This window comes from Clinocottus analis, unplaced genomic scaffold, assembly GCF_023055335.1.
Source record: "Clinocottus analis isolate CAN_PGR_092001 unplaced genomic scaffold, fCliAna1.0.p SCAF_14, whole genome shotgun sequence".
NCBI lineage: Eukaryota > Metazoa > Chordata > Actinopteri > Perciformes > Cottidae > Clinocottus > Clinocottus analis.
Window position 1 is genome coordinate 6,411,681 of NW_027175865.1, and position 13,238 is coordinate 6,424,918.

Here is a 13,238-nt window from a genome sequence, read left to right on the forward strand (position 1 = left end):
TGCTGTTTTAAAATAGAGTGATTTGACTGAGCAATTATCTAAAACCCAAAGATATTTAGTTTACAATAAGAAGCACCGAAAAATATTTGAAAAGCTGTGAACAGAATGCAGTAATCATCAAAATGGTTGATTTTCTGTTAATCGACTCATAGATTGAGCAGTTAAATGCATACGTGTGTGCTATCATCCAAAAACCCAAATCAAGGTTGAGAAATGCTCCAAAGTGAAAAAGATAGCAGTTTTAATTTTTGGGGGTTATCAAAACTTTTGGTTCAAAAGGTCCAGAATAAACTTTCACACTGACACTAGACGCGTTTTGTTTATTGTTTATTCTTTGTTTTTATCTCATAGACAAAACCATCTTCATATGTCAAAAACAGGTCTCAGTACAACTGCAGTACAAGAACAAGGTGCAAATAAGCTGATATGTATGTACCACTTGGTACCCATAATATGAGAAACATGCATTAAAAATGCCCACAGAAATTATACATACACACTTTAATATGGGCTTACATTATCAAGTCCTTTGGGAGATTTTCAGACACAGAGGCCATGAGAGGCACAAGCTCACTGGGAGGACAGGAAATTCACAATTTGGCATGAAATTCAAGTTGATTTGATTTATAGAAAGTGTTTTTTGGTTTACATCAAACCCAATGACAAGCAAAAAATGACATCCAATGCATCCAGCTGTTGAAATAACTTCTGCAAAATAGCCAGAAAATCTTTGGACAGACCTAATAAACAACAGAGCTAATAAAATAAAACCACTGCACTTCAGTCAAATAAAATTATGTATCTTCTATTTATATTATGTTGAATTCTTCTAGAAGGCTTCCTTCCTAGTTTTACATAAATTGAATGGGCCTAAATTGGAATATAAAGTGTTTTTTAAGTCAATTTTTAACGTGGGCTCAACAGCATCCATCAACTTTCTTATAGATCTTGGTTAGTTTCATTCAAAACAAACATGCTTCAATCATTTTTCATCTAAGGCCTCTGCCAGACTGAGACCGGTGCAGGTGTCGGTGTTTGAGTGTGAATGTGAAAAGACAAGGAGAAAGTATCTTTAGCACGCCAAGAGCCAGAGGCAGGAAAATTAAATCCTCATTATGATTTGGCATGGCCACCACTTTCACTGTGTGTGTGTGGAGAGCGGAGGGGGGTGGGGGGGGTAGCATCTTGACTTATGTTTGAAGATCACAGCACATGGTCAACTCAGGCAACCAAACAAGAGCAAGCAAAGCTTACATGTGAAAACTGCTATTTTAAATTGTTTTTCTCAAACTGTTTCCAAGCATCATAGACCCAAAAAACATGTGTTCACTTTAAAAGTACAGCCAGGAGTAAGAATACTAACTTCACTGCAGAACGAGCTATTTGGGTAAAGATAGTAAATGTGCTCTTTGCAATGTCATTTGTTTATTATCTCAACCTAAGAGTTGAGGTGGCACATAAGCCAAACATGCAAAGGAATAGTTTCAATATTTATTTGCTTTCTTGAGAAGAATTAGACGTACAACCAAACTGGGACTGGGACCGGCCGTCGCAGTCAAATAATCTGGCACGAAACTAAGGGTCAATTAATATGGATTAAAGAAACCAGATATATTGTGTTAATGAGTCAACTTCAGAGGTGCTGGAAGGTGGACTTTGCTCCTTTGGAGAAGGTCAGGCGAGCGGTTTCCACTCGTTTCATATGCTAAGCTAAGCTTCTCAGCTGCTGGCTGTAGCTTCTGATTGTACTTTCATTTAATGAGTGGTATCCATCTCCTCATTGAACACTTGGCAGACAGCAATAAGCATGTTTCTTTAACTTCTAGTCTGACGCATAATGACTGACCAGATACAGTATTTCAATACAAAATAACTGCATCTCCATAAAAAAAATAAAAATACAAACCCTCAGACTTGTGATTACAAACCATTATATTTTAAAGCCCCATATACCCGTTTTAAATACCTTCAGAAAATCCAATTAAAATCTAACAATACATGAATAGCCAATCAGATTGTTGCTCTAAAATAAATTATATTATATATATGTATATAAATAAAGGCACTTTGAGCACCTCAACAAAAAGCAAATATAACAAAGAGAATGTCCAGCGAGTTAAAAAAGGGAAAAAAGAGAAATAAACTGACATGTGGTTTAAGATAACCTTTTCTCTCAAGCACACCAACACACACAAACTCTCTCTCTCTTTGATTCTCTTTCACACACACACACTTAATGCATTTAATTTGAATCACATCGGACACGCACACACGTCATATATTACTTGACGTACAGCTTGTCCGACTGAAAACATGCGGTGGCTTTTCAAACAACCACCGCAGGTTACTGGCCAGACGTCTGAACTGGCTTGCAGGCCAGCAAACTTGTAACCCGAGTTACACATTATTGATCAATGTATTTAAATGACTGATGTTCACCAGTCAAAAACTCAGCTATTGGCTAAAGAATGTCTGAATCTATTCAATGTGGTGATTGACTGGTTCGTTCACGACTCGGCTCTGCAATCCTTCTCAGATTGCCACGAGGCTTAAAAACGGGACTTCGCGGTAGCGCTCTCCCTTACGACTGTAATCTGTACACAAGGAAGCACATAGCAGTTGAATTCATGAACTGCAGAGCGACTAAGATCAACAGGGCAAACGTGCCAGGCATCTATATCTGACGGCGGAGAGAAGAGGAGGGTTGAGAGTGTTGTGACTCGGGTGAAGTTGTGTGAACAGATGCAACTCAGCAACATGCTAGTAAAAAAGCTGATAAATATTTCAGACTATAAGTCGACACACAGAGCATGCATTGCCGTTTGGAGAAACCTCTGTGCCCTGTACATATGTATGTACCTCAGTTGGAAACCGCTTGTATTATTAATAGTCACTATTCAGGAGCTAAAACTCAGTGATTACATTTGGTGCAACAATATCTACAGGGTGTGTTGAATAAAAACACAATTTCTTCCATCACATATGTTAAAATCACCACTGTAGCAGTAAAACGCTGAAAAGAAATACGATGTCGAGGAAGAACCGAGTCCATGTGCTGTAGTTCTGTTGACGGCTGTTCAGAGTGGATGTTGGCTCAAACCTGCTAAATATTTTAAGAATGTAAAAGTACTGGTGTATTCTGCGTATTCATTCAGCAGCGGTAGGCCACAACATTGGGAAAACTGCTTCAAAAAAATATTGAAAAACTATATATAAAGAAAGCAAGATGTATTTCAGCGCATGTGATGCATGTGATGCCTCAATGCGTCTGCAAAAGCCCCGCTGCGTGCATTGAGTGCAGAGTGCCAACTGTGTGTAATGTTCATATTTCGGGCAGCAGAAAACTCGACTGTTAGTGTAACTCGCTGACACCTGCAGTAAAGCAATTAATACAAGTGGCTTACAGGCAAAATCTCTCCCGCCATCTTTCCCATTTCTCTCCCGCTCTCCTTCTTCACTCATAACTGGAAGCTTTCAGCAGAAAACACCGCTCTTTAATAATTTGTATTCATGTGTCATCGCGCTGGCTACGGGCACTTTTAGCTCTCAGATACGGCTGCAGATCCAACAAGCTCACTAAAACCCCCATCAACAGAAACGCAGCGAGACAAGCATGACAGTCTTAAAACGACTTATCAGCTAAATAATCGGCGAACAGCAAACGCACAGAGACGCGTGTAAAATGTTACACCGATCGTACCGTGAGAGCAACAGCCTGAAAAGGCAAGATGTGTTAGTGTCTCACATGCATGGCTGGGTAATGAGACAACGGGCCCCTGGGCAAAACCATGGTAATGCCCGCCACACCTCCTACGTAGGAGGAGATGCCCCAGACTGAGACACAAAACGACTGCAAACCACGCACTCACGTCTCCCTTTGCTCATTTTGCAAATCTGTGGTTGTTTTTGGTCTTTTTGTGGTAGTTTTGTGTCCGTTTGATTGTCTTTTCAAAAATACATGTCATTAGTGACTCCACACAGAGGCTCTAGCCCAAAGGCTCAAGAGGTCACAGGCTCGTTCTATGAGTTTTAGGATTCACCCTCTCTCTCTCTCTCTCTCTCTCACTCTCACACACACACACACACAAGTGACGAGCATATGTTCACAATGATTGTGTGGCAACAACCTGTTTGGCACCAAGACAACAGACCTGCTCCTGCTTTTCTCCAAGGTTTTCCTCTCAGCGAGAAGCTTGGAGTCTTCAACGTCTTTGTTTGTCTCTGGAAGTTTGTTTATTGTTTAGGAGCAGATGAGTGTGTCTGCGGTCACCATGAGCGATTGTGTGTCTGTGTGTGGAACGGTATAAATCCCCACCGCCACGTCAGAACAGTTGTAGTAACGCCTCGGGTCCCCAGTCCATAGCCGTCTGAGCCACGGCGAACACGGCCGCCCCGAGCGTAGCGGACAGCCCCCACACCGCCATCTTCACCAGCCTGTTGCCCTTCCCCCACAGCTGGGCTCGGTCTCGGGGCAAAGCTGCTTCCTGACCTGAGGGTGGGGGGGCTACGAGCACAGGACAAGGAGGAGGGAGGGGTCAGACTGCGAGGAGCAGACACATGGAGAGGTCACGTGGAGTCATTATACTGGGAGTTGTTACTGGGATTGAAAACAAAAAAGGGGGTAGAGCGATGTCAAAGCACACAAGGAGTAGAGACAAGGAGGAGGCAAAGTATTAAACAACCAATTCTCCTCAGCGGTACTCTCACTTCAATTAACTAGAGGCCCAAATAGTTATGAACTCCACTTCGAGTTTCACTCCCCTCATTCATCACTTGTTTAACATTTAGACAGCAGGTTGTCTCTTCCAGACTCTCCTTCATTGTCTGCCACAGTGAAATTAGGAGATGCTCTTTCTGTCCGTTATGCACTCCATCTTGGAGGCCGCTAATTGAATTTTGATGAAACTGCAGGGAATAATGTGCATCAATTTCAATATTACATTGTTTGGCCTGAGGGGAATGTTAAAGCATGTTTCTGATTGCCTGTACATCACAAACAATATGTCGGACGCCACTGATCACATTTCCACAAAACCAATGGGAATAAACCATCTCTTTGTTCTGTTCTGGCAGATCTAAATGTGCACTTGATTGGTCTGATGGGGGTGCTACATCATTTGTTTACTTGTTATTGATTGGCCCAAAGGGGGATAGCATTTGTGGGGGATGACATATTTATTGCCTTGTTCTGAAGAGTTGTGTTCAAGGCACCAGCAAATATGAGGAATGGAGGATCCATCAAACATTTTTTGATATTTGCGTTGGAATGTTTGTTCTTACAATCTTAAAGTCGATGTTCATTTTTTCGCCAACTTCAAAGAGCATCTTTCAAAATGTCAGTTTTATGTCACTCATCCTCACGAGTGTCTGTATGTGTGCAGTCCTTCTTCAGAGTCGGTAATGAGATTGCAGTTACTATTTTTACCGTGTCTGGAGTTGGAGGAGCCCTTGGCCTTGGTGAGGCGTTGGAGAACAGAGTCAGGCCTCTGGTGGAGTGTGGAGAACTGAAACGCCTGGAAGGTGCTGATGGAAAGACTGGCGATAGAAAACGGAGGAAAAGGAGGATAGGAAGAGGAAGGGAGCGTGAGTCGGTGATGGAGAGCAGATTCAGATCGAAGATGTAGCATGTACAGCTGGAAAGACAGGATGAACACGACAGAAAGGACTATACAACACACACAGACACACACGCTTTTTCTGACTCAGTCTAATAAAGTAATTTAAAGATAATACATCATATATTTTAGTTTTCTAACTTTTTGTAAACTATTTATTTGATTCATTAATCAATATATGATTTACTGGAGCGAATCATGCCATGTGAACACTTTGTTGCATTTATGCCTCCCTCTCTCTCTCCCTTTGGTTTCAGTCTGCCTCGACACTTACAGTCCAGTAAAACACAAAATATATATCATGGCCAAAACCTAATAATTTACTGTTTAGGTAATGCTGAAAATAGTCATTACTTGCCGAGCTAATGCACAAGAGTTTGAGTATGTTTTGCTCACTTTCTGAGGCAGAATGCAACAACATAGTATCTTTACAGCACAGTCGGATTTACAGCTCCAACGAATATTAAAGTGATAATAATTTTAATTATGACTGAAGTATGACCCAGCATGGCGCCTCCTTTAGCAAATGTGAATGCATACTAGTAACATCATGATAATTGTTGGCCTAAGTCCTTGTTCCCTCACCTCTTGCGAGACTGCAGCGCTGCCCGCTTGGCCAGTAGCGATGGAGGGTACTGGTCAAACAGTTCCTCGGCCCGGCCGATCAGAAGTTCGTATGGGAGGTCCTGAGGTATGCGTGAGAGGAGGTGGTGGACCATGGCCATGTCACACTCTGTCTTCTTCACCTCCTTCTCTCTGTGCAGCACAATCTGAGCAGGCGAGGAGGGGGTTAAAACACACTGAAGCTGTGATAAGAATCTGCAGACTGCACACTGGGTCGCTTCAGTGATGCCAGTGAGACAGAATGAGCGCTCTGCAGTGAATAAGCAGATGAAGAGTTAACCCCCCATGCTGTGCGCTGTTCTCAGCCTTGGAGGAAACATGAACTACATTCTGCTTTGTTGTTTCACACACTTCAGAAACAGAACTCTCCCTGTGCCCAGCCCCTACACACACACACACACACACACACACACACACACACACACACACACACACACAAACAAGCAAACTGCATGAAACTAATACACATACACACAACCCTTCTGTTTAAAAAGAACTATTCACACTCAAATTAAACATCTAAAAACACGAGGCATCCACACACACACAAAATATTGGGATTTTTCTACAAACACAGCTGCACATGCACATGTTCCAGCAGTAAACATTTCTCCTAAAACAGTTGGTGTGGGCACCCAGAGGGGAGAAAAAGTCACAAGTAAAAAAATGTGAGTCCTTTGTAATCTCTTTCTCCTTCCCAGTCAAACATCAGTCAGCTCTCGTCCTTCTGTTTCCTGATGCAGTCATCCTTCTTCCTCTCTTTTCTCTCTCCCGCTATACCTCCTCTTTCACTTTCTCTCGTCTGTTCATTAGGAGGCATCTAATTAACTAGTCTAGTGACTTTGTAGTACTCTACGTCACTGTATGCATGAATATATGAGTGTGTGTGTGTATGTGTCCTGGATTACTGACAAAACAAAGTTGCTGCTGCTTGTTCACTTCCTGTTGGTTTCAATGCATTGTTACCGTAGCAGCGAGGTAGATGGGCATCAGCGGGTGCGACGCCAGGAAGAAGTCGTAGAGCCTCATGGTGTGTTTGAAGTCTGACAGCACGTGGCCGTACCATGTGATGAGCCAGGACAGCGCGAAGATGGTTCCCACCTCCGCTCTGTAAGACACAGCAAACATATAAAGGGATGTAACCTTAAACAAATAGAGGAACACACAAACTAGAATTTAGGAAGATCTTAACTGAAATTAACAATCGAGTTGACAAGAATGTCTTGGCCAAAATGCAACAGTGAGTTACACACTTACAGAACTAAAAACACAAAATATGTTAGAATACTAAAATTAAATGAAGTTATAAAATGAAAAAATAAAAAAGCAGTTCAGGAGTAATATGAAAACATATGTGCAGATTTTTTTCCTATCTTCTCGGCAGGTAGTGGTTTCATCACATCACAATTCATCACAGAGCAAATCTCTCCGAGTTGACTTTCATACTGTAATAGAAATGAATGGAAACCAAGGGCTGCATGGAAGGCAGGAAATTACTTTGGAAACTAATGGTACACTGGGTGGTGTGCAGTACTTTACAGTATCAGCAATTCTTAGTCTGCCGGGTAAAATGTAAAAAGGAAATGTACCGGTATGATCCGGCCAACCAAAGCTAATACTTCTCCAGGTTCTCACGAGAGACAATCCTCCCTGAGAAACGCCTTCATTTTTTTTAACAGTCAAAAATGTCTTTAATAAGGTTTTAGCCTCCAAGATGAACCTGAATGACATCACAGGGGTTATTTTCTCAGACATGACAGAGCACTGCACAGGACACCATACAACATGAGTCATACTTTCCTTAATTTCATAAACTAAACTTTAATAGTGACTTAATCCAAGAGTCATGGATTGAAAGATTTTTTTCATGACCAAAGCAATTTCTTTCGATGTGGCCTCATGAATTAAAAAATATATATAATGATGTATCTTTACATAGCGTTTATAACCCTCTTATGCTCCTCCCCTGTCTTTCTCTGATGTGTGCGGACATAAATAGACAGTTATTTTTGACAGTCTCAAGCAAATTGGAAACTCTTAGAGGCTGTTGATAAATATTAGATAGGAACATTCAGGGAGGAAGAAGAATAAGAACAAGGGGGAGGGAGTGACAAGCAAAAAAGAGGGGGTGGGGTGATGGACAGGGGGAGGGGTAAAGAGAAGGCGCAAAGGGCAGGAAGTATGTGTGACGAGGGACATAAAATAGATCAAATGAAGAGGGACAGAGAAGAGGGAAAGAAGAAAAGAGAAAGAGATAAGAAGGGAGGTAAGGGGAAGTGGAAGTGCTCACAAAAAAGAGTATTCCAAACTTTGAAGTCAGATGTTGTTTACCGAACTGTTTTTTACTGCAAGTAAAATGTCTTGTTTTTTGTCCTTTTTCTGTTTGTGTGCGCTTGTATTTGTGTAGAGACGGGTAATTGGCAAATATAGAAGTTGCCAGCACAGCATCAATTATGAACGGGCAACAAGACAGCGAAGGCACTATAGACACACACAAACACAGGCACGCACAGGCACGCACACATATCCAAACACCTTGAGGACAATTTATTGACTCAGAACATCCCAAATCCTGGTCCTCACAGCGACCCCATGTTCACTGACACTGACTGGTTGCATTGTAAAACACGTTTTTGTTGTTGCTTCAATTAACTGTAAAAAGATAATGAATCATTTTTGGATGATTACATTTCACAAATAAAGGTAAATGTGGTGCACACCTTGGTGGGACAGAAAAACCTCTGAAACAGCTGTTGGACCATCTGACACAGAAACTCCCCAATGAGACCACTACTGATGCATTTTCATTGAGCTCCAATTCACAAACTATACACTAAAACATTTGTCTCTCGGTGAAGCTCACAGGTGAAAATCAACACTTTAGTGCCCTCTAGTGGATTTCACTTACATTACTTCAAAAGGGATTAAAACAACACAAATGACATGGTAATCACTGGATTAAATGAAATGTAATCTAATCTGAATACTTTTGATTACTTTAAAATCAAACATTGAAAATATTGCACCTTATGCACAAAACAGCATGCAGCCACACATTGTTTTTTAACAATTTAAATGAAAATAAAATGCGTTTTGCATATTCAGCTATTACCTTTACAAAAAACAGTCCTGGCATAAACTACATGGATGACTTTGCTCTTGTAACGCAAGAAGAGCACTTACTCAAAATGCTCATATTTTAGTTTCAATGTAAATAAAAATAAATGTTTTACCTGATCATGAAGTCATGTAGTTCTGTATCAACTTGTTCCAATATAGGCATCAAGTAGTTTAAAATGTGTTTGGTGCTGTCCATGGTAGGATCCATGAAATCCCTAAAAGACAGAGAAAATAGTCAGAAGTTATCGCTACTAAATCATTTTATATACAGTTGCTTAGTCCAGTAAAAAACAGTTGTGTCTAACTTGACTGAAATGCCTAGATAACTGGATGTATTAGAAGTACAACCTGAGATGGTGATTGGACAGAGTGTCCAGCATGGCGATGGCCATCCGCTCCCCGACTACCAGCAGCAGAGTGACGGCCACATCATGGTAGCCTTGGTAGTAATGAAGCTGAGGGGTGCGTTTCAAAACCTCCAGTATGATGTCGATCATTTGCTCTTGAAGCACGGCCCTCTCAGAGGCTGGCATACCTGAGGGAGAGCCGAGGATCTTAACAGAAAAGATCTTAACAGTAAAAAATAAATCCTGTTTTGTAAATAAGTTGACACAAGTTATCCGACTCTGGTCCGGGTGCTTATGAGCAAGGTTTACACCAAACCAAACTCTGCCCAGTTGTGGTATGAAATAACATGATTTCTGTGAACAACATGTGCATAAAACATCAAGCTCAACTTCCCAAAAGAACATCATTTGAACTTTTCCTTCACCTTTTACTGGTAAAATGACATTAAAGTCAGCATATGTGGAGCAGCTTACTGTAGTATGCAGACAGAGACCCACACTAATGCTGTAAATCCAGCTTTCCCTCCTGCATTTCAATTCATTTTTCCCAAATACATTTGCTTTGTCTCGGCAGAAAAGATTATTAAGTCAAAATCACAATTAACTGAGATTGAACTGACAGCTTCTCAGTTAGATAAGACACTTTTCTCTGTTGCTTTTGCCAATTTTGTGATTTTGGCTGACAACACAGGCGTCTTGTGACATCAGAATCTAACCCTGTTGCCGACTTTACTCAGTTCATTAATCATTACGCCGTTCCAGATGTCTGCTTGTCGCTGTAAGTACAGGGGTACAGGTACATGAATGACATCATGAGCGATGATGCCATCTTCAGAACGAACACACACACACATACACACACACACACACACACACACACACACACACACACACACACACACACCTTTAGGGAACCGCTTCATGGACCTCCTGACATCCAGGACTACTTGGTTGTAATCCTTGTGGTTCTCCCTCACATCTCGACCTACACAATATAAAATGTCATTACTAGTGTTGTCAGCATTAGTACGAGAAACACTATTGTGTAGTATTGTGAATGAGTAAATATCAGCATCAATCAACCACTAACCGGGTTTATATGGGAGCTCGTACACATTGATGTTCAGTAGTTTGGGCCAGACTTTCCTCCTGAGTTCATCAGTGAGCAGTCCTCCCTGACTGGCTGCTGCTCTCCTCAGGGTCTCAATGTCCACTGGATCGCTACAAAAACAAAAGTCAGAATAGGAAATGGGTTCAGTTTGACCCCCTTTAAAGTATATGACAGAGTATCACTTTACATTATATATATTTAATTATTTGACATTAGTTTGTCAAAATTTGTTTTCAATTTCATAGGCAAAATCTTACTGATCATAATTTTGCGCATAAAAGCATCAAAAGGGTGAAACAGTCAAGGGGGTGAATGCTTTTTGCTTATAGGCATTGTAAATAGCAAATATAGCAAATATAAAATTTAGTTGGTATTGCGTTTTTGTGTCAACAAGTTAATTTGTTCTTGAGCAAATAAACGTGCATTCCTAAAAATCACCCGGCTCAATCCTGCCCACGGCTTTCTTGTGCCATTTCCCCAAGGCCCACTTGCCTCCTGACACTAATGTCTTTATGATCCTCGTCACACTAGTCCACCGAGCACGTGCGAGTAATCTTTGTGTGTGAAATTAGCTTAGAAGGGAGTGTGATGAAGGTCACCGTCTTCGGGATAAATGCATGCCATCTAATTGTGGAACAGCGAGCAGCAGAGGGATGTGCAATCCCACTTGGGAAAACACATCCTGTGGTCCTTGTGCGAATGGAGGCACTTTAGATAATGAAACTGTCATAACTGTCTAGATTTATAGAAATACAGGCACGTCCAGGCAGATTTTAAAGGAACGCTACCGTGGTGTGAAAACCTTGTATCTACCGGGTAAATCTTAACACCGAGGTTCTTGAGTTTCTTCACAGTTCTGGTATATAAAATACAACTTCTGTTATGTTTCATTACTCAAACACAATTGTTAAATGGGTTGTATTTGTACATCAGCGTGTCTCAGAACTTCTTCATCAAAAATCAAAGGGTCTCATTAGTAACAAGATCAGAAATATGTTGAGGAATACTTTTTACAAAAACATAAAAGCATCCGAGACGGTGTTTTGACAGAACATGTGATAATTGAAAATGAATTAATATGTCCCCCTGGATGCCAGAACAGCTAGATAAATCATCCTTAACAAGCAAACTGTAGTACTGATAATGATCATATTAACCTGATCAAAGCCTGGTGGATTTCAACCAACTTCTGTTTCCTTCCACAATCTGGTTCTGTAAAAGACAGACAGAGGTGAGGGTGGAGATAAAGGAATTACAGGAATGAAAGAAAGTAAAGCGCAAACAATAAAAAATAAAGGACGGAGACATGTACGAAGGAAAAGAAAGGGAAAGGATGAGGGAGGAGAGAGATCATGCTGGCGTTATTAATAGAGGCTAGCTATTGTGCATGAAACACACAAAGTTTGTAGGGGTTGGGAGGGTGGGGGGGGATCAACACACAATTAGTAGATATGTTGAGACACATTAAGGGTAAGATGAATCGGTTTTAATTTAATGACTTTTCCACCTGCTATCTGTGTCGAACTTGTTTTGCTGTTTTAAAACTTGAAGCGTTTCCTACCTAATACATTCTTATTTTGACAACACCTTGACTCATCTTTTATGTAAACAACCCCTTTATAATGACTGATCACAACGATGAGTCACACACACACATGACATGACCATAGTTGTGAAAGTGCTATGCAGTGAATTTGGATCAAATTCAAAATAAGAAGTTTGAATGACTTGAAGGGTTGAGTGATAACATAACTGATGACAGTTGATTGGCATTTGTTTTTTTATTACAGAGAATAATGACTTCTTCTTCTGTCTGGCAAACAGCTGACACTTTCCAAATGGTCCCAGTTGGCTGACTGGCTGCCACGCGAGCACCACTGGCAGACAAGTGGCCCAGCTGATGTTTACTTTGACAAAAAAAGTAACGAACAGCAATGAGATATGCGAGCAAAACAATACAAGCTATGCCTCGTGATTCGTATCTTGTCGTTTGTATCAGCTGGCTGCAGTAATAATATAGCTAGTTATCTTCACTTTCAGGTGCTGTCTGCAGGCTCCACGTCCCGTAAATGGATATAAAGAAAGTTAAATATGCAGTTTCATGTTGGCTTTGTGTGTCTCGTTAGTATTTAACCTATGTTTTGTGTACGTGTGTTAAATACCAACAGTTACCTCGCTGTGTGTTGGCTGGCTTACCTCTTGTGACAGATCCATTCACCCCAACTCCTGCATTTAGTTTCTTCCTCTTTAGCCTTTTCATCTCTTTAGAAGCGGGTTACCGAATGAAGTAGTTTATGCTGTGACATAGGCTAATTACCAACTACAAAAAAATGCCTCTAAAAAGGTAAAAACAGTGAAGCTGTAACGCTGCGTAAGCACTTCTCTCAACAGCTGTCCCTGAAAGACTCAACCGAGCATGAG

At 41.0% G+C, this 13,238-nt stretch overlaps 1 protein-coding gene across 3 annotated transcripts; it reads right to left on the minus strand.

The window, feature by feature from the left end:
- Window positions 1–1,167: 1,167 nt before the first annotated feature.
- zgc:63863 (uncharacterized protein LOC393372 homolog) lies at window positions 1,168–13,203 on the minus strand. 3 transcript variants are annotated; one of them, XM_068576105.1, is made up of 10 exons: window positions 13,014–13,203; window positions 11,975–12,029; window positions 10,797–10,927; window positions 10,611–10,691; window positions 9,708–9,894; window positions 9,473–9,574; window positions 7,206–7,347; window positions 6,201–6,385; window positions 5,426–5,535; window positions 1,168–4,504 (listed from the first exon to the last, which is right to left on the minus strand). In XM_068576105.1, the coding sequence occupies exons 1-10, from the start codon at window positions 13,075–13,077 to the stop codon at window positions 4,323–4,325; spliced, it is 1,239 nt and encodes a 412-aa protein (XP_068432206.1). In that variant the 5' UTR covers window positions 13,078–13,203; the 3' UTR covers window positions 1,168–4,322. The 3 variants fall into 3 exon arrangements, with proteins under 3 accessions (XP_068432206.1, XP_068432205.1, XP_068432207.1); XM_068576104.1 differs by having other exon boundaries at window positions 6,201–6,415; XM_068576106.1 differs by lacking the exon at window positions 1,168–4,504 and adding an exon at window positions 4,528–4,540 and having other exon boundaries at window positions 6,201–6,415.
- Window positions 13,204–13,238: the final 35 nt, after the last annotated feature.

Excerpts from the sequence above, each read along its gene's own strand:
- zgc:63863 (XM_068576104.1), bottom strand. The coding sequence starts at position 13,077 with ATGAAAAGGCTAAAGAGGAAGAAACTAAATGCAGGAGTTGGGGTGAAT. Across the intron at positions 12,030-13,013 it reads GAATGGATCTGTCACAAGAG|AACCAGATTGTGGAAGGAAA; the intron begins GTAAGCCAGCCA and ends TGTCTTTTACAG. Across the intron at positions 9,575-9,707 it reads CTGTCCAATCACCATCTCAG|GGATTTCATGGATCCTACCA; the intron begins GTTGTACTTCTA and ends TCTGTCTTTTAG.